At 46.7% G+C, this 25,712-nt stretch overlaps 1 protein-coding gene and 1 long non-coding RNA gene across 3 annotated transcripts in view; one reads left to right on the top strand and one right to left on the bottom strand.

Moving 5' to 3' along the window:
- Nucleotides 1–25,712, top strand: part of LOC308463895 — a 288,783-nt gene that overhangs the window by 163,388 nt on the left and 99,683 nt on the right. The window lies entirely within an intron of this gene.
- The window catches only part of SLC37A2 (solute carrier family 37 member 2), a 57,370-nt gene that overhangs the window by 29,162 nt on the left and 2,496 nt on the right, over nt 1–25,712 (bottom strand). Inside the window, 5 exon segments of the mRNA XM_080982683.1 lie at nt 1,446–1,454; nt 1,456–1,582; nt 3,649–3,727; nt 5,796–5,883; nt 8,111–8,192. Coding sequence (XP_080838809.1) covers nt 1,446–1,454; nt 1,456–1,582; nt 3,649–3,727; nt 5,796–5,883; nt 8,111–8,192 — 385 coding nt within the window.

Here is a 25,712-nt window from a genome sequence, read left to right as displayed (position 1 = left end):
GACCTAGGCAAAAGATAATCACAATCTAACTTAGAAGGTTAATGAGAGGGGCCCTAGAAGCCACCTTACATGAAATCAAACCACTGGTGTATTTAGTATCACCTGCACTGACTGGCAGCTGCTCTCCAGGGTTGCAGGCAGGGGTCTTTTCCAGCGGATTGAACCTGTGACCTTCTGATGCAAAGCCAATTCTCTGTCCTTGAGCTACGGCCCTTTCCCAGATGAGGGTGTGCAATAAGCCACTTTATATTAAATCAGGCTAGCAACGCTTTCAAATCCATAGAATAAATCCTTTCTTCTTTTTTGCAATTGGTTTCAAAGCCAGTTCTGAAGTGGCCCAGGAAGACTCAAGTCCCTGTCCTACTGTCCTTTAACTGGAGACTAGGACCCATACACAAAGGTGCACACATTCCAGTGTATTGGGAAACCTGGGACAGCTGCCAGAGGGGCAGTGGCCGGTTCTCTTTGTTAGAATTCCTGCTCCATGATTGCAGTCATGGGGTTGTTGTCTATCACATGACGGTATATGTTTTGACTCCACAGAGTGGGAAGTGACGGAGACAGGATGTTTGTGTTACTGTGTTCCGTGAAGTGGGACTATTTGTCCTTTGTTCTTTTTCTCTTTGCTGTCTGATGCTAGAGAGAGAGGGAGCCATGTTGCAGTGCTCAGTGTACGTTTATATTTAAATAAAGTAGATTAGCCAAAATGCTGAGTTGCTGAGGTCTGTTACGCCACTGCGCAAACTCTGCGGATCCCTAAGTGTGCAGGTGTCGGTTGGCATCGGTCGCTGTGATGTTCGGGCTGAAGAAAGCTTATGAAGCTCCCGAACAATCGACCAGGAGGGAGGGAACATGCCAGTCGGGCATGTGTCTCTGCGAGTGTAGGCTGAACTCCTGACACCTTTCTCCCTGATGTGGAACCCAGAACCAAGATGAATCCTCATGCTGTGAGTTGCTCCACCTTGGGAGATGGGTAATCAGTCAGGTTGACAGCCAGGTCCATCTGCCTACCACCTGCTTCATGAGAAAGCTATGTTGGCCCTACGGATATGCCCCTCTCATTATCCTAAAGATGATTTTCCCAAGAACCCTCCTCACTATCTGTGTGAACTGCAAAGACCCACAGAATCACAGTTGGCCATCTAGCCTAGGGTTTCCCAAACTTGGGTCTCCAGCTGTTTTGGGACTACAGTTCCCATCATTCCTGACCACTGGTCCTGCTAGCTAGGGCTGATGGGAGTTGTAGTTCAAAAACAGCTGGTCTAGAAGAATCCATGATAGAAGCAAGTAAGAGCAGGCCTCCTGGCTGGGCCTTGGACCCTAGCTCCTTGGGAGACCCACCTCTGGAGCACAACAGATGATACAAGACCTGCTCAGAGACCCCATAGTAGGAAAAGGAAACAGCTCTAGAGAACTTAGTTGGCAAGCGTGATGAATCTCTGTACCTGTACAAGAAACAAAATACCACAGTTCATGGATGTTCCAGTAGTAGCCCAGTCCAAATAAGGCAGTGAACAACCCGCTCAGCAACATTCCTCCAGACAGATAGTAGCGCAATGGGAGGCGCTCACCGAAGACCCCGCTGTGGGAGACAGGAAGGAAGAGCGCATGAAACACAACAGCCAGTTCTCAAGGATCAGTACCCAACCAGAAATGAACGTGGAAACAGCTTAGGGCCGCTTAAATTAAAGGAGTAACTGCGGTAGTAATGGAAGCTGGTGTTGCTTCTTCCCACAACCTTCTGGAAAACCATCGTCAACAACACAGCTATTTCCCATGTCGCATTTCCCACACCGACGGAGCAGCATCGGAAGCGAAGCCGTCGTGGCTGCATTGTGGTTTGGACGCCCTTGTTTTTGAGGAAGGACACAATTTTTTGCAATGCCCTGGCCTGGTCAATTAAGCTGTCCCGTGGTGATAAAAATGGCGTATACACAGCCCTGGAAATAACCCCATGGAACTGTTTAATAACTACTTAGGAGACAAGAGAGCAAACAGGATCCATCATGTGGACAAGAGTCCTGTTGACGTCTCGAGTCCTCCATTAGCAGATTTCTTATCTGTCTGCAGTTATGACCATGTTTATGGGAATTCTATATCTCTGATCGGTTTCCTGCGTGGTTTAAGAGGTGAGCTGATTGCTGTCGGTGCAGCTGGCACCTGCCATGCCATGCCAAAGTAATCAAATCTTATGGATTTGTCCTAAGAGCACCTCTTGGGTTGTTTGAGACCTTTTAACAACAGCCAGGATACTGAAGTCCATCAGCCAGTGGTTTGATCACAGGCAGGGCCTGTGGATGAGAAACAGGCTGGGGCCATATCCGGCCCTTAAGGCCTCTCTGCCTGGCCCTTGGGGATCTCATCAGACCACGCCCCCTCCCAAACCACTAGCCCTGCTTTGCATTCTCTTTGAGTGGTTATTTTTTTGCCTGGCTGGACTATGTGCTTGAACTCTGACCATGCTTCCAGCTTGCCAGAAGAGAGAACATTGCATGTTTGTAGAAACTAACCTACTGTAGCAAAGGTCAACGTTCATTGCTCAGCACACATTTGTCTTTGGCACTGCCCGCCACTAGAATGTGGCCCCTTGGGCTAAGGAAAAAGGTCCCCCACCTGTGGTGTAGGTAAACCAAGACCAAATCTAAATTGCAAATGCCACTGAAGGAGCTGGTGAAATTAAGATCACAAGGATTGCTTTGCTAGATCTGACTCCTATAACCCCGCGCCGGGGGGGGGGGGGGAGAGACACATGTCTCCTAACAATTCCCATTGCCCTTAACAAACTACAGTTCCCAGGATTCTTTGGGGGAATCCATGGTTCTTTATAGCGGCATGATACTGCTTTAAATGCACAGTGTAGATGGGGCTTGAATCCCACTGTGTTCAGTGGGAATTACTCCCTATTAAATGTGCACAGGATTGCAGCATTAAGGAATGCGTCCTATGGAACCAACAGAGCCTTTTAAGCAGGCATGCTTATGACTTTAACTGTAAGGTAAAGGGACCCCTGACCATTAGGTCCAGTCGTGGCTGACTCTGGGGTTGCGGCACTCATCTCGCTTTATTGGCCAAGGGAGCCGGCATACAGCTTCCGAGTCATGTGGCCAGCATGACAAAGCCACTTCTAGTGAACCAGAGCAGCACACAGAAACACTGCTTACCTTCCCGCCGGAGCGGTACCTATTTATCTACTTGCACTTTGACATGCTTTTGAACTGCTTGGTGGGCAGGAGCAGGGACCGAGCAACGGGAGCTCACCCCGTCGCGGGGATTTGAACCACCGACCTTCTGATCGGCAAGTCCTAGGCTCTGTGGTTTTACTCACAGCGCCACCCGTGTCCCTCTGACTTCAACTGTAGATCTATACAAACTCAGTGCACACTAGAGACCCAGGGCGGAGTAATGGTTGTTAGAGTGTTGAGAGATCAGGGTTTGATTCCCCACTCCAGCCATGAATCTCACTGGGCAACCTTGGGCCTGTCACCATTTCTTGGCCTAACCTACCTCAAAGGGTTGTTGTGAGGGTGAAATGGGGAGAAGGAGACCCATGTACACCCCCCTGAGCTCCTTGGAAGATCAAGGTGGTATATAAATGAAATAAACAAGTAAATGTGTCATTTCTTTTCTTCCTGCATTCTGAGTACATACCTGATGTACATTCCTATAGCGTAGGCAACCAGGAACGCATTGTCCAGGGCTCCAAAGAGTTCTTTGTAGTTGTCCTGATCTGGAAGAAGCAACAGTATGGGTTACGTTCAGTGGCAGCCGTACCCCACTGGGGAAAAGAAGTATCAAGCTCACGCAGGTTCCTGTATTGAGGCAGCTGGCTCCCCCCTCACTCTTTTTTTTTTCATTTTTGCAGTGGGCAAGGAAGAGCAGTTCCTGGCTGCTGATCAGCCACACAAAATTTTGGAGCAGAATATCACACGTTTTGTCTATTTCGGTCTTACGAATTTCTGACCTTCAAGGTTTCCAGGTCAACTCCTGTGTACTGTTCTCTTAACTGCACCCTGAAGTGGTACAGTCCCAGCAGGGCTATAAGGTAAAGGTAAAGGGACCCCTGGCCATTAGGTCCAGTCATGAACAACTCTGGGGTTGTGGCGCTCATCTTGCTTTATTGGCCAAGGGAGCCGGCGTATAGTTTCCAGGTCGTGTGGCCAGCATGACTAAGCCGCTTCTGGCGAACCAGAGCAGCACACAGAAACGTCGTTTACCTTCCCACCAGAGTGGTACCTATTTATCTACTTGCACTTTGATGTGCTTTCGAACTGCTAGGTTGGCAGGAGCAGGGACCGAGCAACAGGAGCTCACTCTGTTGCGGGGATTCGAACCGCCGACCTTCTGATCGGCAAGTCCTAGGCTCTGTGGTTTAACCCACAGCACCACCTGCGTCCCCAGCAGGACTATAGCACAGGCTTTTTTAAAACGTCAACACGTCTGCGTTCCACCTCTCCATTTCTTTTGCTGACAGTGGGTCTCAGGCCAAGGTCTTTCACAGCACGGGGAGATTTTCTGGATGCAAAGCATGTGCTCTTAAGTGCAGTCAAATGCAGCCATGCATGCATCAAGGTTGCGGCTGCATAATGGGAACACGGGGAGCCTCCCTCGCAGGGCTGTTGTACAGATGAGCCTCCCTTGCAGCCCATTCTCCTTGCTGCATCCTTATAAATGGAACTTCTCTTCCAAGCATATGGACGGCAGCACCTTTCTCCCCCCTTCAAAATGCACCTTGTCCATGTGGCTGTTTGTTTGCCTTTTTAATTCCCCATTCTCAGTATAACCTGGACACACGCTTGACTGCATTTGCCTGCACTTAAGAGCACATGCTTTGCATCCAGAAAATCTCCCGCTGCTGCGAAAGACCTTGGCCTGAGACCCACTGTCAGCTGGGCAGTATATAAATTTAAGAAATAATAATAATGGACAGCACTGGGTCAAATGGACACATGGTGAAAGACAGCTTAAGGCAGTTTCCCAACTCTCCCTCCCTCCCACTGCTGTTTCACCTATTGCCTATTCCAAGCTGTAAGCTCCTTGCAAACGGGGCCCTGTGTCTTTTTGCCTAAGCAGCTCTGTAAAGGTACAGTTTACCCTGAAATTGCACTGTAGAAATATATCTGTGGAAAGCCTGACTGCACAGTGGGAACCAACCTGCAACCAATCTGCTAATGAGGCTGCACAACGACATTGCAAACAAACGCAGATAAGATACGCCAAGGTTGCTAATCACATCAGAATAAACTGTTGGCCCTCGAGGCATCCCGTTCCGGTTATTGCATACGAATCAGTTGGGATCAGAGAGCCTAAGTTGGCCATAAAGGCTGCCTAGTCACCTGAGGTTTCCAGGAAAAGGACTCTGGATACAGCCCACGACTCAAGCGTCTGTGGAAAGCAGGAGGGTCAAAGAAGGAACAACACTCCTACTGTTTTCCAGACGGCAACTCTGAAAGCCACATGTCCAAGTTGCGGAAGTCACAAATAGCTTTTCCATATCCACCAACACAGAAAGTTGTTTTCTACCAAGCTCAGACCATCGGTCCATTGAGCTGAATACTGTCTGTACTACACTGACTCTCGAAGATTTGCCAGTCCTACCTGGAGGTGTCAGGAACTGACCCCGCGACTCTTTACCTGCAAAGCAATTGCTCTGTCATGGACCTATGGTCCTTCCCTACCTTACAACGCCTGTATGCTACACAATTTTGCCCTGTCCTCCATCACTTTAGGAAGGCCAAGAGAGGGTGTATGTTTGCTCTTCTGGGGAAAGATACAGCAGAAAACCAATGCAGCCTTACCAAAAGGCTTCCAGTCACACCAGGTAGTGCTGTTTGATTCATTGTGCGGATTGGGTCCCCGCGAAGAACAGTTATAATGCAGTTCACTCTGGGGGGGAAACACACACAGAGAACAGACGCATGAGTCAGAGATTCTTTATTCATTCATTAAATTTACATCCTGCCCAAAGAGCCCAGGGTGAGAAAAACATTGGGCAAAATATTTCTGCATTGCAGGGGGGTTGGACCTGACAATACTTGTGGTCCCTTCCAACTCTACAATTCTATGATTCTAGGAATTTAAAACAACAGCAAACACAGTTTCGAAGCATTCTCTCCACAGGTGATTTCGGGGCTGCCAGGAGCGGCATGCTTCAGCCACCAAACGCCTGGGTATATAGGGATGTTTTAAAATATCTCCTGGAAGTCAATAATGAGGGAGACAGATGCACCTCACCGAGGGGAACATTCCAGAAATGGGGAGCCACCACTGAAAAGGCCCTGTCGTGGGTCAACGCCAACTGGGCAGCCTCAGGTGGTGGCACTGCCAACAAGGTTTCACTTGCCAAACGTAGGGGTTGCGAATAGTGGGGATGGCACACTTTTAGGTCCTTGGTCCCAGGCCATTAAGGGCTTTAAAGATTAGCACCAATGCCTTGAATTTGGTCTGGTAGCTCACTGACAGCCAGGGCAGAAGTTTTGGGATCAGCAACACATGGCCCCATCAGGCTGCCCCGCTAACCAGCCCAGCAGTCACATACTTACTTAAGACATTTCTATACCGCCTAACGATTCACATTTCTAAGAGGCGTACATAGAAACAATCGGCAGGAAATGGAACGATTGAAAATCACCATAAAGCCACGCTGCACTAGCTGTAGCCTCCAAAATGTCTTCAAGGGCAGCCCTGCCCATTGCAGTAGTCAGATGGGAGGTCACCGGACAATTGAGGCCAGGAATGGCCCTAGCTAAGCAGCCTAAACTGGGCTTAAGTACTCCTACCTACAAAAGCCTACCTACTCGAGATTCTAGTGGCAAGTTGGAATCCAGGAGGTCGCAGAGACTCTCTTTTAAATTTATTTATTATTTATACCCCACCCATCTGGCTGAATTTCCCCAGCCACTCTGGGCAGCTCCCAATCGAGTATTAAAAACAATACAGCATTAAATATTAAAAACTTCCCTAAACAGGGCTGCCTTCAGGTGTCTTTTAAATATAGGATAGCTGCTTATTTCCTTCACATGTGAAGGGAGGGCGTTCCACAGGGCAGGTGCCACTACCGAGAAGGCCCTCTGCCTGGTTCCCTGTAACCTCACTTCTCGCAATGAGGGAACCGCCAGAAGGCCCTCGGAGCGGGACCTCAGTGTCTGGGCTGAACGATGAGGGTGGAGACGCTCCTTCAGGATCGAGGCCATTTAGGGCTTTAAAGGTCAGCACCAAGACTTTGAATTGTGCTTGGAAATGTACTCTGAACCTGTTCCTTCAATGGGAATGAAACCCCTCTCATGACAGGAAATGGGAGCCAACTCCTAGGGGCTGTGGTCCCTTTGGACCCCCAATAAAATATTTGAGGGGGCAGTGCCATTAAAACAGCATGTGCGCATCTTGTGATTATGTGGGGTGGGCTTAGCTTCTCCTCCCCTCAATATTTTATTCAACTTGGCACCCTTGGGACAAGCCACACACCCAATAAATTATCTTTACACACAGAGTGCCGGAAGGGATACACATGTGAAAATGTATTTTTATACATCTGGCAAACAACAAAGGTGCTGATTGCAAGGAAACAAGAAAGGCCAGCTATGAAAACGGATTAAAATTAATAGAAGGATGAGAAGGCAATTAAAGAAGAAGAATGAAGTGGCAACATCAGGAAGCAATGGACATATGCTTGTAACAGGAGCGGGAAACCAAATTATTGTTTTTTAAAAAATTGTATTACATTTAAATAATTTGGATTGACTTGTTAAAATTTGGAAAACTAATAAAAACAAGTATATAAAAAGGGACAGGCCATAAACCAGGTTCTCAGGCATGCTGGTTTCATATAGCACCATCAGCATGGATGCAATTTTAAAGGGCACAAGACAACAGGTCCCTGCCCCGAGGGGCTTACAAACATTACAGGGATACACCAGAGGAACAGGAGAGAAGTGGAGGAAGGGGAAGAGTTCAAATATGCCTTCTTACAGCTGAAGCCAGTTAATGTCTATTTGGAAGTGGATCTCACTAAAATTCAATGGGGCTTCTTCCCAGGGAAACCTGTATAGGATTGCATGCCCTGCCCCTTGTGTCCAAAGATAGCCCCTCACCCCTGGGGACCGATGCTACGTACCTTTACTATACTGATGGGCTTCCGTGAGAGATGGAAAGTGGTATAACACAGGAACGTCAACACAAGAATTAATCCCCGGTACCTAGAAAAGAAGACACACATGAAAGATAGAGCAAACAGCGAGAAAGATGGAAAACAGTGATAAGCTTTAACTGTTATCTCTGAAGGCTGACGGCTGAAGTCTCACCAGCTTGCTTGAGCAGCTGCAGAAAAATAAATGTCTACCACATCCTCTGGGGGGAAGAGAACCAAAGATGGGAGGTCATTTTACTCCCCGTTTAAGCTACAGAAACTGGTATGCTTTAACTCTACATCCAAGGGCACCGTGTATCAAAAGAAAACCCTACTGCTTATTTCATTATCATTAAATTTCTATCCTGCCCTTCTTCCCAAAGGAGCCCGGGGCAGCAGATGGCATGTGGTAATAATACGAACATATTTAAAACAATTCCAGTGCAGATGCAGACTGAGAACAATTTCAACTTAATGAAAGGCTGTGTGAAAAAGTTCTTCAAGCAGGTACTGAAAAGACAGCAGGGTCGGTGCCTAACTCTGGGGAAGGCATTCGAAAGGACAGGTGCTACAACCCTAAAAAGCCTGTTGTTCTGCTGTTACAACCATCAATGCATGGTGCACTACTAAGTACGATAGGGCAGGCTCTTGACCCAAAGAGCTTAATGGCATATAAGCCAAAGGCTACGTGAAAAAGATCACATGACCACATGGAAAAGATCACATGATCTACTACTACTGCAAAAATAAGGGCCACCTTTCCTGCTCGCTTTGCTCGCCAACCCCAGCTACCACCTTCCCTTTACACCTGAGCAAATCCCCTTCCCCACTCCTTTACAACTTGCCAAACTGCAGCGTGACAACATCCTTACAATTTTATTATATCATTAGAAATAGAATTCCAGCACTACAGAGGGGGGAAACAGCTCAATTTCTACCCAGAAGACAACTTTAAAATATGAAGGGTTTCCAGGTTAAAATGTAAGTTTCCTTCTTCCCAAACAGTTCAATCAGATTTCCAAAAACAGGCAACTAGTATTAATCCTTTAAAATTAAAAATTAAACCAGCAGTACTAAATGCATTTTATAAAGACCAGGGGGATGCTTTTTCTTTTGATATATACACTATATGCATGTTTATCATCCACTTGGGTTGCAACCCTACACACTTGTATAAGAATAGGCCCTGTCAAACTCAGCAAAATTTACTTCTGAGTAAATGCAGAGGAAGGCATAGTTTGTGAAAGCCAGCCAGCAAGTGGGCAGAGAATTTACATCATCCGTTACCACGGAACTGCATGTCGCAAAGTCCCTCCAGCCTCTGATCTTCTTCACCTTCAAGAGGTGAAACAGAGGCTGGAATAAATTGAGCAAGAGCCAGCAAGGTCACCTGACTCATCCTTTTTATGTTATCCTCGGAGAGCTGGCTGCATAAATCATTGCATCCTTTTTATCATTGCTGGTTGCAGATCGCTCTTCTGTTGTGTAAAGCCAAGGCCAGTTCATACCCGCACCTTCACCTCTGGCTGACATCAGGACAGGAGTTTGTTCCCCATCCCCAGAGGAGACAATGCTGAAGTCGGTAAACCAATGGTTCTGATTCAGTATAAGGAAGGCATAATCTGGGGGCCTAATCTGGCCCGCTGGTTGGTTTAATCCAGCCCCTGTGGCAGTTTATTTCCTGGGGTAAAATCATAAACATCAATCCTAAAAAAAAAACTCAACAACTTTGGGGTCAAATCATAAAAAAGCTCAAAAACTTCAATCCTAAAAAAAGGTTAACAACTTTGGTTGGCCCTTTGGTCGGCCCTCATGGCCCTTCACTTCATCAAATCTGGCCCTCTCTGAAAAAAATTTGGACACCACTGGTAAGACATGGGTGGGTAAACTAAGGCCCGGGGGCTGAATCCAGCCCAATTGCCTTCTAAATCCGGCCCACGGATGGTCCGGGAATCTGCGTGTTTTTACATGAGTGGAATGTGTCCTTTTATTTAAAATGCATCTCTGGGTTATTTGCGGGGCATAGGAATTCATTCATACAGTCTGGCCCCCCACAAGGTCTGAGGGACAGTGAACCGGCCCCCTGCTGTAAAGTTTGCTGATCCCTGGTTTAAGGGATGGCACTGTAGCACAGTGGCAGAGTACCAGCCCTGTATTAGATATGTCTGGAGTGGCTCAGTCAGTAGAACATGAGACTCTTAATCTCAGGATCGTAGGTTTGAGCACCACACTGGGCAAAAGTTTCCTGCATTGCAGGGGGCTAGACTAGATGGCCCTCAGGGTCCCTTCCAACTTTATAATTATGTGAGTCTATCCCAGCACTAGGGCTAAATGGATAAAGAGGCTGGCTTGGGACAAAGCAGTTTCCTAAGACATTTCCAAGTAAACTGTATTGAATCCGCAATATGTAGATGACACCCAGCTCTACCTCTCTTTCAAATCAGAACCAGTGAGGGCGGTGAAGGTCCTGTGTGACTGTCTGGAGGCAGTTGAAGGATGGATGGTGGCTAACAGATTGAGGTTGAATCCTGACAAGATAGAAGTACTGTTCTTGGGGGACAGGGGGCAGGCAGCTGTGGAGGACTCCCTGGTCCTGAATGGGGTAACTGTGCCCCTGAAGGACCAGGAGCACAGCCTGGGAGTCATTCTGGACTCACAGCTGTCCATGGAGGCACAGGTCAATTCTGTCTCCAGGGCAGCTGTCTACCAGCTCCATCTGGCACGCAGGCTGAGACCCTACCTGCCCACAGACTGTCTCGCCAGAGTGGTGCATGCTCTAGTTATCTCTCGCTTGGATTACTGCAATGCGCTCTACGTGGGGCTACCTTTAAAGGTGACCCACAAACTACAACTAATCCAGAATGCGGCAGCTAGATTGGTGACTGGGAGTAGCCACCGAGACTACATAACACCGGTCTTGAAAGATCAACATTGGCTCCCAGTACGTTTCCGAGCACAATTCAAAGTGTTGGTGCTGACCTTGGTGCTAAACGGCCTCGGACCAGTATACCTGAAGGAGCATCTCCACCCCATCGTCCAGCCCGGACACTGAGGTCCAGCTCCGAGGGCTTCTGGCGGTTCCCTCACTGCGAGAAGCCAAGTTACAGGGAAGCAAGCAGAGGGCCTTTTCGGTAGTGGCGCCCTCCCTGTGGAACACCCTCCCACCAGCTGTCAAAGAGAAGAACAACTACCAGAGTTTTAGAAGACATCTGAAGGCAGCCCTGTTTAGGGAAGCTTTTAATGTTTTAATGTTTAACAGTATTTAAAAGTGGCTGGGGAAACCCAGGCAGATGGGGAAACCCAGGCAGATGGGCGGGGTATAAATAAATAAATAAATAAATAAATAAATAATAATAATTCCATGCAATTGGTTCTGGCCATCACCCCAGTGATGTAGCCACCACACCCAGACATGTTAGAACCCATTCCAGCCTTTTACAAAAATAAAAATAAAAAATACTTTTACTCAAAACATTCCAGCTTGAAAACGACCCCAGCAAATATTCCAAAGGTCTCGTTCCTTTTTTTAGACAGCAGCTTGCTCCACCTTCCTTGGCGTTTCCCCCTTATCTGCAGCCTTTTTTTTTCAGTGATCAAGACATTGTCATCCTTACAGGTAGACTTCTGAGATCCAGGAAGTTCCATTGCAGATTTGCTAACATTGTTCTGCAAGGGTCAAATGTGTTTTCCTTTGGGGCCCCCGTCTGCATGGGGAAATTCCCCTCTGCTTTTAGGATGTAGGAATCGGGGGCTGTCCAGTATCAGCCACGCCAGCAGAACCTCCCTGCTTTGTCTTGTGGTTTCCTGAGAGAGGGCAGGACAATGTTTTGCATCAAAACACTTCCTTGACTGCTGCTTCCAAGCATTTTATGCAGCACTTAAGAAAACTGCTCAGGAACTGTCCCAGTAATCGAGGTCACCCCTGAGGATGGAAAATACCAAGGGAAGCAGAGGCTTACTGGTGTTTTGTAATCGTTGCCTACAGAATATTGGCCAAATGTAGGTGGAGGCACAACTGAGACACTCCCAACAACAACCGAAAGCCACTGCTTTCAAAGCAGATCTAAAAGAGGCCCCAACATGCTATTAATCCAAAACCTTGGCTCTCTCTGCCTTTTCTCTGTTTGGATTATATCTTCCTTAGCCAAAGTGTTTGCCTCCTTCCTATACAGAATGGTTCTTCCTATGGTTCTTCCTATACAGAATATTCCCCCAAATGGTCCTACTCAAAGAAGCAAAGATAATTAATAATAATAATAATAATAATAATAATTATTATTTATTATTTATACCCCACCCACCTGGCTGGGTTTCCCCAGCCACTCTGGGTGGCTTCCAACAGAACACTAAAATACAATAACCTATTAAACATCAAAAGCTTCCCTAAACAGGGCTGCCTGTTCTCACTATTTAGACCTCACTATTTATAGATCTCACTATATTTATAGAGAGATTTATAGATGAGATTTATAGATCTCACTATTTATAGATCTTACTATTTAGTTCCCATAAATAGGGCATGGCAAAGGAGTGTGGCAGGCCATGCCCTCCAATCTAACTATATATACATATATAGATATAAATATGTGTAAGTAAATTTTGATTTAGCTGCCTGAAACTCTGGAGGCCAGCTGCCAATCAGTGTAGAAAATACTGACCTAGATGGACCAATGATCCAAATCAATATCAGGAAGCTCCCTATGTTTCCATTTAAACAGATCATTATATAGAACCTTGAGGAATACAATCTTCCTTTCGGGAAAGGAATCAAAGCTCAGTGTATACACTGTGCATACAAAAAGTCCTGTTTTTTAATCCCCAGCATTTCCAAGTAGGAATGGGAGAGGCCACTGCCTGGAATCCTGGAGAGCTGCTGCCAGTCCGTGTAGGCAATACTGATGGGCTCATGATCTGACTCCATACGGCAGCTTCCTATGTAGCTGAGTTCAACTGGATTTGTTCCTAGTTAAGCTGCTAAAGGAATGAGGTGGGAAGTGAAGAATTTGAGCCTCAGGTGTAAGAAAATATTAGACAAAGTCAGCCAGCCTGCTGCTTACTGCTGGTTCCTTTTTTGTTAATGGAAATAACATCGGCATATTTCCATTCTCCAAAGTAAGTGAGTAGCGATGGGGAAAAGCATGTTTTCATAATCACATGGGATCAGCGGTGGAAACTCAACCATGTGAGGACAGCTCTACTCAGCCTGCGGTGAGGAGCAGAAGCCACAGACTCACTCATTTTGCCTTTCAAGGAAAGAGGGATCTCAGCAACTCAGCTCAAGAGAGGCAGCCTGATCAGGGAAGCTAAGCAAAGAACTACAAGGGGAAGCAAAGAACTACACAGGATCGGGAGGAACGATTAGAACAATGGTGGTATGTCCTTCGCCAGATTCTGTAACTAATGCCTTCAAAGTGGAAAGAAGGACAGGAGCTTTCATTTATTCACTGAAGCTGAATGTTTGGAGATCTGGGTCAGACAAAAGGAAGGACTTCTTCACATAGTGGTGACTACTAATTTGGACAGTGGGTTGGCTACATTCATGGACTGCAAGGTTCCCAACGCCTCCAGGTCTATATAACAGCTCCGGCATCAAAAGCGGTGTGACTCTGAATACCAGTCTTTCTTGTGGTCTTCCTTCCCATAGATATCTGGCCAGCCATTGTGAGAACAGAAGGCCAGACCAGACAGGTCCTTGCTGTGATCCAGTGGGAGTCCTTCTTAGGTTCTCATGAAGTCAAATTAAGGCAGCAACTTCATAATCTGGTCGGTAATAATAATAATAATAATAATAATAATTTATTATTTATATCCAGCCCATCTGGCTGAGTTAACCCAGCCACTCTGGGCGGCTTCCAACTGAATATTAAAAACAATACAGCATCAGACATTAAAAACTTCCCTAAACAGGGAAGTTGTCCCTGTTGTCCCTTCAGTTGTCTTTTAAAAGTAAAATAGTTGTTTATTGCCTTGACATCTGCTGGGAGGGTGTTCCATAGGGCGGGTACCACTACCGAGAAGGTCCTCTGCCTGGTTCCCTGTAACTTGGCTTCTCGCAGTGATGGAACGGCCAGAAGGCCCTCGGCGCTGGACCTCAGTGTCTGGGCTGGATGATGGGGGTGGAGACGCTCCTTCAGGTATACAGGACTGAGGCCGTTTAGGGCTTTAAAGGTCAGCACCAACTTTGAATTGTGCTTGGAAACATTCTGGGAGCCAGTGTGGCGTAAGTGGTTAGGGTGTTGGACTAGGGCAGGCTTCCTCAGACTTGGCCCTCTAGATGTTTGAGACTACAATTCCCATCATCCCTGACCACTGGTCCTGCTAGGAGTTGTAGGCCAAAAACATCTGGAGGGCGGAGTCTGAGGAAGCCTGGACTAGGGCCTGGGAGATCAAGGTTTGAATCCCTACTCAGCCATGAAGCTCACTTGGAGTCAGTCGCCATCTCTTATCCTAACCTACCTCGCAGGGTTGTTTGTGGGGATGAAATGGGGAGGAGGAGAACAGGGCTGTCTTAAGCATATGTGGCGCTGAGGTGCAAAGATCCGCCCAGCACCTCCCCCCTGGTCGCCCAGTCCCAGGCACGCAGGAGGGCGCCAGCTGGCTCGGTCACCCCCAAACTTGCAGCGCAGAGCTGCCCACAACAGAAGAGCCCGCTGGACTCAACTCTTGGCCTGGCACCCCTGAGAACCCGGCAGCCAGGTGCCCCGCACCCCTCATGCCTATGGGTAAGACGGCCCTGGAGGAGAACCTTGGAAGATAAAGGTGGTGTATAAAAGAAATAAATGAATAAATAGCACAGGGATGGGGAATCTGAGGCCTTCCAGACCTTGTTGGACTCCAACTCCCCTCATCCCTAACCATTGTTCATGCTGGCTGCAACTGATGGGAATTGGAGTCTATCTCGGAAGGGCTACAGCTTCCCCACCTCTGGTGTAACAGCACGTTGCCAAAGGAGTTCGAAGAAACATATTTGGTGGTTTCCATTCACTACTCAGCATTTTCACTTAGTAATAGACATCTCAAGCCCCCTCCAAGAATTTTTCTTTTCTTTTCCCACCTATATGTTTTGTTTTTTGAATCAGCGGATCATAGAGATCACGTGTCAACTACAGTGGACGCTCGGGTTGTGAACGTGATCCATGCGGGAGACACGTTCGCAACCCGCAGTGTTCGCAACCTGTGCGTGCACAGACGCGGGTTGTGATTCGGCGCTTCTGCGCATGCGCAAAGTGCGATTCAGTGCTTCTGCGCATGCGCGACCGCTGAAACTGGAAGTAACCCATTCCTGAAAAAACACAACCTGAAGCGGCTGTAACCCGAGGTATGACTGTACATCCATTTAGTCACTGCTGAGGCGGGAGGATCTGTCACTGTATCCTTGTTCCTGTCCTCTCTATCCTAGACACAACAGACTGTGTGGCAATTGTTGACAAAGCTAGACTCCCTGCATGCACAGAGTGCCACGCTGCTGCAATTTCATCCTCCTCAGGAAGTAATGAAACTACTTCTTTTTTCTTCTTCTTTCTTTTCACGCCCAGTTTTACTTCTGCTTTAAAATTAGCCAAAACTGAACAGGCAAAAAGGAGCTGAAAGAGACAGAAAAAGAGAAGCAGCGAAGAGCAGGAGAATATTGTTATGCTCTGCTTTTATCTTCTGATTTTATCCTGTTAACTTTCATGAAACCTGCAGGTATAGGGCGGTATATAAATTAATTTAATTAATTTAATTAATTAATTTAATTAAATAAATTAATTAAATTATTAATTAAATTAAAAATTTGTAATATGGTTTGTTTATATAAAGCCTCCCCCCAAATCAGAGTACACAGCAGCAGCAGCAGCAGGTGTCAAGGTGGAGTTGGAGCTGTTTACCTGACCTTCTAGCTGCTAACCAGGAGGGGAATAGGTGATTTGGCTGTGAGACCTGCCTGGTCTCTAGAAACATTAGAGGAGCCCATCTGGGCTTCCTGCTAGTACATTTACACTGCTCCCAGTAAGTAGCTGCAACTCACCTGCCAGAAGGTCAGGTAAGTGCCTCCTCCCCACCATCAAAGGATGGTAAACAAGTACTGTACAATAAATGTTACCAGCCAAAATTACATAAAGCAGCGCAATCAGCCAACACCCACAATGACATTCTTGCTCTCACAACATAGAGGCCGCTTTGTAGCATTCGGTCTCTCGTTGGGAAGCCACATTTACTCACATCAGTACCCCCCCACCCCCAATCTCTCACCTAGGAGCCTGCTAGCCCATCCAAAGATAACTGCCCTCAAAAACCCCAACGGAGGGCATGTAGTTGGTGGTGTGTTAGCCAGGGCATCTGGGTATCACCAGCACTAATACGCCCAAGAACCTCACCAAAATGCTGGAGAGGATGCACCTCCACAGACACATACCTCCACATGTGGTGGCAATGTCCCAAAATCCAACTCTTCTGGACAGCAATCATACAAGAAATATGCAAAATACTGCTTCTTCTAATTAGCTAAATTAACAGTGAAAATTAGACAACAGGGCGATGAAACATTTCAAAAAGAATGGGAAAAAATTATGTTGTATATAGGAAAGATAAGGTGAAATAATGAAACCAGTAGAACTGAAATAAACCTCATAATGTGAAATACAAAGAAATTTACCGGATAATAAAAATAAAAAGAAGCAAAATGTATAACATGACTAATGTAACTAACAGTAGTTGCAAATGAATATAGATAGACAACAAGAATTGTGTAAATAGAAGGATTTATTTGTGTACAAATACTCTATGGACAAATATGGAAGAAGAACAATAATATGCAAAATGGATAAAAACAATGCGAAAACGTCAGATGCGATACAAAAAAGTGGGGAGGAGGAAGGAGGGAAGTCAGCTCTCAAGAGCAAGTAGAAATGTAAAATGTAATACAATATGTGTATGTGGAGTATGTAACTGAAAAACCAATAAAGATGATTTTTTTAAAAAAGAAAGAAATATGCAAAATAACGAAGCAAGTATAAACCTCAAGGGGGCAACCTCTTCTGTTTGGCATCACCCCCAACAGGATTGCACATTGGCAAGGTGAGGAGGGATGTTTCATGATCAATGTGATGCAACAGCATCATGCTCAGCTACAGTTAGGTTCATAGCACTCTTCTAAGCTGTTACAGCGACAGCTGGACAGGAAATACAGCTGGGACTCAGCACCCCCCCCCAATCCCCAATGATAACTCAGCATTGAAACAGCCCATGCACGGCTGCACTGGATTGGTCTACTTAGAATTTATTATTATTATTATTATTATTATTATTAATACCCCACCCTCCCCAGCCAAGGCCGGGCTCAGGGCGGCTTACAAGCAATAATAAAAACAAGCTGAATGATTACAACTTAAAAACAAAAAATACAACATTAAAACAATGAAACATTAAAATATTAAAATGTAGCCTCATCGCAGGAGGAGAAGGAAAAGAAAAAAGAAAGAGAGGGAGGGAGGGAATCAAATTGGCTCCAAGCCAAAGGCCAGGCGGAACAACTCTGTCTTACAGGCGCTGCGGAAAGAAATCAGATCCTGCAGGGCCCTGGTCTCATGAGGCAGAGCGTTCCACCAGGCCGGAGCCAGAGTTGAAAAGGCCCTGGCTCTGGTTGAAGCTAATCTAACTTCTTTAGGGCCCAGGACCACTAGGGTGTTGCTATTTATGGACCTTGAGGCTCTCCGTGGGGCATACCGGGAGAGGCGGTTCCGTAGGTACGAGGGTCCTAGGCCGTGAAGGGCTTTAAAGGTCAAAAGCAGCACCTTAAATCTGGCCCTGTACTCCACCAGGAGCCCATGCAGCTTGAAAAGCACTGGGTGAATATGCTCTCATGGCAGAGACCCCGTGAGGAGCCTCGCTGCAGCATTCTGCACCCGCTGGAGTTTCTGGGACAGCTTCAAGGGCAGCCCCGCGTAGAGCGAATTACAGTAGTCAAGCCTGGAGGTGACCGTCGCATGGATCACTGTGGCTTTACACACCCCTTGCTTTCCTAGGAAGATGCTTCTGCTCACTGGTTCATGTAGCTCAGCACATTACCCTGCCCAGCAGCGGTTCTCGCGGTATTTAGGTCTTCCTCTTCCCTCCTTGGAGATGCTGCTGGCTGAATAAGGAACCCTGCACATTGCAAACCATGCCCTCTGGCACTGAGCAGTGTGCTCCTTCCTTCCTTCCATGCTAGAGGCCGACCAGCACTTGACATTTCCCTATGCTTATCAAGCATCTACATAGAGATAGACGGGGAGCATCAGAATAAGCAAGATAAGCAGAAGAAAGCAAGCATGCTTAATCCAACGGTTGAAAGCGTGGGAGAAAAAAGGTACAGCGTGATCCGCTCTAAGGAACATTCCTGCACATCCTTGTCAGTCACCCTACCTGCTTTCCCCCATCACCACCCAACTATAAAGACTTATCCATCGTATTTGTTTTTCTCCAACTGCATGTTGGACTGCCGACCTTACAGGGAACCAGATGTGAGCAGTAGGTAGGAGGAGACACACACACACAGAGAGAGAGAGTTTGGAGCAGTGATGGGGAACTTGTGGTCCTCCAGATGTTGCTGGGCTCCAGTTCCCATCATCCTTGGCCAATGATGGCTGGGGCTGAAGGGAGTGGGAGATGCACAACATCTGGAGAAACATAGGTTCCCTGATCCTGTGTCTGAGCCTTCCTTGCAAAGGGACTCCCCGCACACATTCAGCGGCCAACAAATCGCTGGGGATTAAGGCAGAGCAATAAGTCTGTGGATGTTTAACCAAGAAGCGTCACAGATGCTGATAGTCAAAGGGGAGTGACGTGGGAAAAGCTCTTTTTTTTACAGAAAGGCATTCCTACTGGTATAATCTTAATATTTACGACCAGATAAAGGTTTCATTTTTGAAATAATAAATTTTCAGAGTAGTTTTTACAGTTATAACAAAAATTGCTGATTTGGTTATATTATTAGAAATACATAGACAGATAATTATGAAATTAGTGTGAGGTTTAATAAGCTAACTGTTTATATTTGGACAATTTTTCTGCTGTACTTTACTGGAAGGAGAAAAATAATCATTTCCTTAACAATAATTTTAACAATTTATTTAACTAAAACAATAACATTATAGCATATGTATCCATGTTTGTTAACTGATGCAGTTAAACATTTTTTTTAAAAAAACAAAAACAAAAAAACCCTTAGACTGATTTTCAGCACACAAGTAAAACTTAAAACAAATCCTTATTTCCCGATGGCCTTTGGACTATAATGTAACTTAAATAGAAAACTATCTTTAGAAATATATTTTCCTCCAAAAGCATTTTATTTTAAAAATTCAATTTAAATTAAAAAAAGTGATTTAAATTTTAAAAATTGATTTAAATTTTAAAAAATCGATTTAAATAAAAAAATCTGATTTAAATAAAAAAATTTATTTTTTATTTTTTAAAAAAATCCTTGATTTTTATCCACCCTGCCCTCAGCTCACTTCTGCACTCACAAAATATTCTTCTTCTCCTCCAGCATCATTTGCAAAAATCATGATGCATAACATAATTCCACCCCGCCCCCAATGCTTCTTGATTGCGACTCATCAAGAGCCCAGCTTCAGTAAGAACATGGAAACTTATCCAGCTATGATTATTTCTTTGGAAGCCTGTGATTCAGTAAGGCGCCATCTATGGAAACGGCTTCGTCAGACACTGAGTAACAGGCAAGGGTGGGGGGGAAATCTGATTTAGTTCACATTTTAATGGTAACCTATCTAAATGGCCTGCAGACCTCCAGATGTCAGGGAACTTGCATCAGCCCCAGCCAACAAGGTGGTCAGTAGTCAGGGATGATGGGAGCTGCAGCCTTGAGGGAAGAAGAAGAAGAAGAAGAAGAAGAAGAAGAAGAAGAAGAAGAAGAAGAAGAATTTGGATTTGATATCCCGCTTTATCACTACCCTGAGGAGTCTCAAAAAAGGGACGTGGGTGGTGCTGTGGGTTGAAACACAGAGCCTAGGGCTTGCCAATCAGAAGGTCGGCAGTTCAAATCCCCGCGATAGGGTGAGCTCCCGTTGCTCGGTCCCTGCTCCTGCCAACCTAGCAGTTCGAAAGCTCGTCAAAGTGCAAGTAGATAAATAGGTACCGCTCCGGCGGGAAGATAAGCAATGTTTCTGTGTGCTGCTCTGGTTCGCCAGAAGTGGCTTAGTCATGCTGGCCACATGACCTGGAAGCTGTATGCCGGCTCCCTCGGCCAGTAAAGCGAGATGAGCGCCGCAACCCCAGAGTCATCCGAGACTGGACCTAGCGGTCAGGGGTCCCTTTACCCTTTACCTTTAAGGAGTCTCAAAGCGGCTAACATTCTCCTTTCCCTTCCTCCCCCACAACAAACACTCTGTGAGGCGAGTGAGGCTGAGAGACTTCAGAGAAGTGTGACTGGCCCAAGGTCACCCAGCAGCTGCATGTGGAGGAGCAGGGATGCAAACCCGGTTCCCCAGATTACGAGTCCACCGCTCTTAACCACTACACCACCCCTGGTTTAAGCAAACAAAATAAGTAAGTTTTCCTAACAGAAACACTTTCCCCAAGCTGCTGTGAGCCACAGTATGGGGTTTGTTTGCTTGTTTGTAAAACAACAACCCAGGTACAATCTGGATAGCTGCCTTTTTGTCCTCCACAGCTAATATGACCTTCAGAGGAGGAGGAAATCAAAGTGAGGACTATCACAGGGAGAGTTAATCTCCCCTCCTCTAGCAGCAAATCCCCAAATCCAATGCCCCCTCTTCCAAGTCCTGGAGGTTGCTTTTAAAGAAAAGAGAAGCCACTGCAGATCTAATGATGGACCGACCCCAACATCACGTCTAGTTTAGGCACAATGTTCTTAGGACCTTGAGTGAAGAGGTCTGTTATCAGCAGGTGCCTTTTAAAGTCATCCCCGGATGACAGGTTGCACCGACCAAGCCACAAACCCTCTCCTGTACAAAACGAAACCTCTTGTGTACCCAGCTGCTAAAAGGAAGGAGGCCTGTCCTCTATTGTGCCTGCTTCCTTATAGGTAGTGGCATAATTAGACTCATAATTAGGCAGATGAGTGGGCCCTTAAGCAACCAAGCTAACTGCGTCACACTCAAGGCTTCCCTCCCTCTAATTAGAGCAGTAGGTTAATGGGAAGATGCAAAGCAGGTCAGGTCTCCAAGGAGCCAAAGCCCAGGATAATTGAGACGATCTGGACTGGGGAAAGCAAAGGTGGCCATACATGATAAACAGAAGAGAAATAGAGCCAGGCTAGTCGGTCACCAAGGGACGCGGGTGGCGCTGTGGGTTAAACCACAGAGCCTAGGACTTGCCAATCAGAAGGTCGGTGGTTCAAATCCCTGCGACGGGGTGAGCTCCCGTTGCTCAGTCCCTGCTCCTGCCAGCCTAGCAGTTCAAAAGCACACAGTGCAAGTAGATAAATAGGTACCACTCCGACGGGAAGGTAAACAGCATTTCCGTGCACTGCTCTGGTTCACCAGAAGCGGCTTAGTCATGCTGGCCACATGACCCAGAAGCTGTACGCCGGCTCCCTCAGCCAATAAGCGAGATGAGCACCGCAACCCCAGAATCGTCTGCTACTGGACCTTACGGTCAGGGGTCCCTTTACCTTTACCTTTAGTCGGTCACCAAAGCTACTGGTCCATTTCATTCCTCCACATTAAAGTAAGTTCTTTATTTCTCATGTACAATTGGAGAAATCCTCTGGTGGTGAACCCAACTCTGAGCAACCATTGCCTATCTGAGCCTTTGTCCAACTGCTTCAAAACAGAGATGGGAAACGTTATTTCAGTCCAAGGGCCAAAGGGCAATGGCAGGAGGAGCTGGAGGCAAATGTGGGCAGACCAATGCATGTATATTTTTACCTTTGTGCAGTAGTGTAGTTTACACACACACACACACACACACACACACCCCTCCCTGTCCTCCGTGCAGAGCAAGAGGCAATATGGGGGGTTAAGGACACATTCCAGCCAGGCCAACGCATTGGGGATGCAATGAAGGCTTTGCCCTGAAGGCTGCCCTCGGTCCCTGGATCTGAATCCCACCACCACCGCTTTAAAATGAACCAACTGGTCATCCGGAGGATGTCCTAACAAATCACTTTAAAGGATTCCGAAACGAAGGAGCGGCAGACAAGGAAGAGAGCGGCCGGCCGCAATGTGTACAGGCAAAGAATGCCGGAAGGAAACAAAGTCTTGGAAAGCGCTGCTTGGCAAGGAAGAGGTCATGGCAGAAAACATCTGCAAGATGATCTTCATTACCTGAGGGGAGGAACGTGTGTGGTTGTGTGCATGTGCTAATAATGCATTTGGACTTTGTGGAATTCTGTGTTTGTTAGTTCTCTGCCCGTCTGCCTTTAGACATCAGAATAAAGCAAACAGTGGCTACTGGGCATGATGGCAATGTGCTCTTTCCAGGACTGGGGCATGAACCATGCTTCTGAATAACCACAGTAGAATCCAAGGTCAAGGTAAAGGACCCCTGGATGGTTAGATCCAGTCAAAGGTGACTATGGGGTTGTGGCGCTCATCTCGCTTTCACGCCGAGGGAGCTGGCGTTTGTCCACAGACAGCTTTCCAGGTCATGTGGCCAGCAGGACTAAACTGCTTCCGGCACAACAGAACACCGTGACAGAAACCAGAGCGCACAGAAGCACCATTTACCTTCCCGCTGCAGTGGTATCTATTTATCTACTTGCACTGGCATGCTTTCGAACTGCTAGGTTGGCAGGAGCTGGGACAAAGCAACGGGAGCTCGCCCCGTCGTGGGGATTCGAACTGCCGATGTTCCGATCGGCAAGCCCAAGAGGCTCAGAGGTTTCGACCACAGCGCCACCCGCATACTTCCAAGTACTTCCCTTAGCAGAAGGATTCCCACTGGCATGATGGAGAATGGAACTTCCTCTCTCTCTCTCCTTCCTCTCTGCACACCATCTCCAAATCTGCTCTGCTCCAGAGGGGTAGGGGGTAACCCCAGAACAGATTTAAGCGCTGCAGGGGATGGGGAAGGGAAGTCTTGCTGCAGAGACAAAAGTCCTTGCACTAGCCGAACTCCTTTTCTTGGCTACTGCCCTCAGCTGCTGGGGAGCATTAGCAGGGCAGAGCTATTGCTCTCATGTCCTGCCCCTAGGGTTTGTATAAATGTCTGGTTGGCCACTATAGAAAACAGTATCATGAGCTAAATGGGCTTTTCGTCTGATGCAAGAGGCCTCTTCTGACATTTTTTTACTTGAATATGCCTTTGGCCTAGCTTGTAAAGTTTTGTTTTAGTTGTCTTCTTCAGGATTTTGTTTTTGTTTTGCTTACTTCCCTCTAGAATTTTTGCTTGAATTGCATTTTTTTCCTTTTCTTCTCAGGAGTTGCCTTCCTTCACATAAGCTTGATTGGCAATTTCACTCGCCATCGGAGGCCCTGCGAAAGATTTTTCTGCTGCCAGAACCATGGCGGGGGAAGCACCCAAGATTTGGAATAGCTTTACTTTTGCAAAGGCAGCAAAGAATGATTTACTGAAGGGAGTCTTTGACTGATACTCCCTCTTAACTTGATTGTTTCTACCTTTTTAAAAGAAAGAATCATTTAGTGTTGGTGGGGGATGAGCAATAGGCGCTCACTCCATCGGGGGGGATTTGAACCGCCAACCTTCTGATCAACAAGCCCAAGAGGCTCAGTGGTTTAGATCACAGTGCCACCTGCATCCCCTCACTAGCCACTATGAGGAAAGGATGCCAGATTAGATGGGTCACTGGCCTGACCCAACAAGCTCTTCTTATATTCTTGACTATCATGAAGACTGCTGGAATCAACCACAAGTATAATTCAGGGCATGGGCGGCTGCTTTTACATTGTTGAACAAGAGGGGAAAGAGGGCACTGATTTCCACGTGCTAATGTATACATATAGATGCAAATTTAGAGAGGAATAATCTGAATCAAAAAGCAGGGGAGGCTGGGATTAGGTGATCCATGTATCTGCTCAGTCTGGTGTCCAGCTGCTGGTCGTGGATAAGCAATTTAAAGGGCCCGTCCTCCTTGTGATGTGTTATCTTTAAACCAGATGAGGTAAAGGTAAAGGGACCCCTGACCATTAGGTCCAGTCGTGACCGACTCTGGGGTTGCGACGCTCATCTCGCTTTATTGGCCGAGGGAGCCGGCATACAGCTTCTGGGTCATGTGGCCAGCATGACTAAGCCGCTTCTGGCGAACCAGAGCAGCGCACACGGAAACGCTGTTTACCTTCCCGTCGGAGTGGTACCTATTTATCTGTACTTGCACTTTGACGTGCTTTCAAACTGCTAGGTTGGCAGGAGCAGGGACTGAGCAACGGGAGCTCACTCTGTTGCAGGGATTCGAACCGCCGACCTTCTGATCGGCAAGTCCTAGGCTCTGTTGTTTAACACACAGCGCCACCCGCAAACCAGATGAGGACCTGATGACAATTCAAATAGAGGACTTCCCTCTAACAGCCCTTCAGATAAATGTAAAGGACTATCCTCTGTAAGTAAGGCACAGGGCCACCCCAACTGGGGGCTAGCGTTCGAAAGCAACACAAGCACAACTTGCTCTCTTGCAGATTAGCATGCAACCCCCCCCCACACACAGAAAAACAGTGTCTAGTATGGAATGGATGGAGTCGAGTGTGTTTCACCCGCAGAGATTCGTTCACAAATGCAAGTTACTGCTTTGACCCTGCAAGCATCAAGAAATGAATATCCACGTAGAAATTAGAAGAAAGCTACGTACGGTACTTACAAAAAAGCAAAAACCCAAAAGGATGCAAAATGCCTTGCCTAGTCCCAAAGTGTTCTGCTTGTGTATATTCATTGGAAGCTTATTCTATTCATTTTGTAAGACGGCGCTGCAGTGAGATGACCTGATTACTGAACAATGGCATACAGAAACATGTGGGGGTGGAACTATTCAATGTTGCAAACACACAACTGAAAACTGAATCATGTGGGTCACACAGTGTAGCAATTGGACCTCAAAAGATCGAAGTGTAATTTCTGCTAGGAAATGTCTGCAACTGCTTCCCAAGAAAGGCAGTATAACCCCTGCGGTTGGAGTAATTAAACTGAGATTTAGATAGTCTCTTGCAGGTGATGTGATATCCTCTTAAGATTAAGTGAAGCCAGGTAAACACAAGAGCCTCTTCCAGCCCCATGCAATCAGCCTGAACTTATTTTCCTTTCAACACCTGCGTGAATGAGATAAAATGTAGCTGATTCAAGCACAGCAGGCAAAGTTTACTTTGCATCAGCTCCTTCAGTTCTGGGCCCAACTTAAAGTGGTGATGGTTCAAAGCTCTAAACCAGGAACAGAGAACCTGTGGCTCTCCAGATGTGGCTGGACTCTTAATTTCCATTAGCCCCAGTCAGCATTACCAGTGGTTGGTGATGAAAGTGAGTTGTAGTCCAACAACATCAGGACAACCGCAGGTTCCCCCTACCCTGCCTTAAAATACTTGAAGGACTATTTGTATAAACCTGCCCGAGTCTTAGGCTTAGCCTCTGAGGCCCTGTTTGTTGGTTTGACATCAAGAAGCATTATAAAGGCTGCCACAGAAGACAGGGCCTTTTTCGTGAT

Source organism: Podarcis pityusensis (assembly GCF_964106645.2).
Source record: "Podarcis pityusensis genome assembly, chromosome: 15".
NCBI classification, from domain to species: Eukaryota; Metazoa; Chordata; class Lepidosauria; order Squamata; family Lacertidae; genus Podarcis; species Podarcis pityusensis.
The sequence above is the reverse complement of the archived record's forward strand: the minus strand, read 5'-3'. Positions and strand labels throughout refer to the sequence as shown.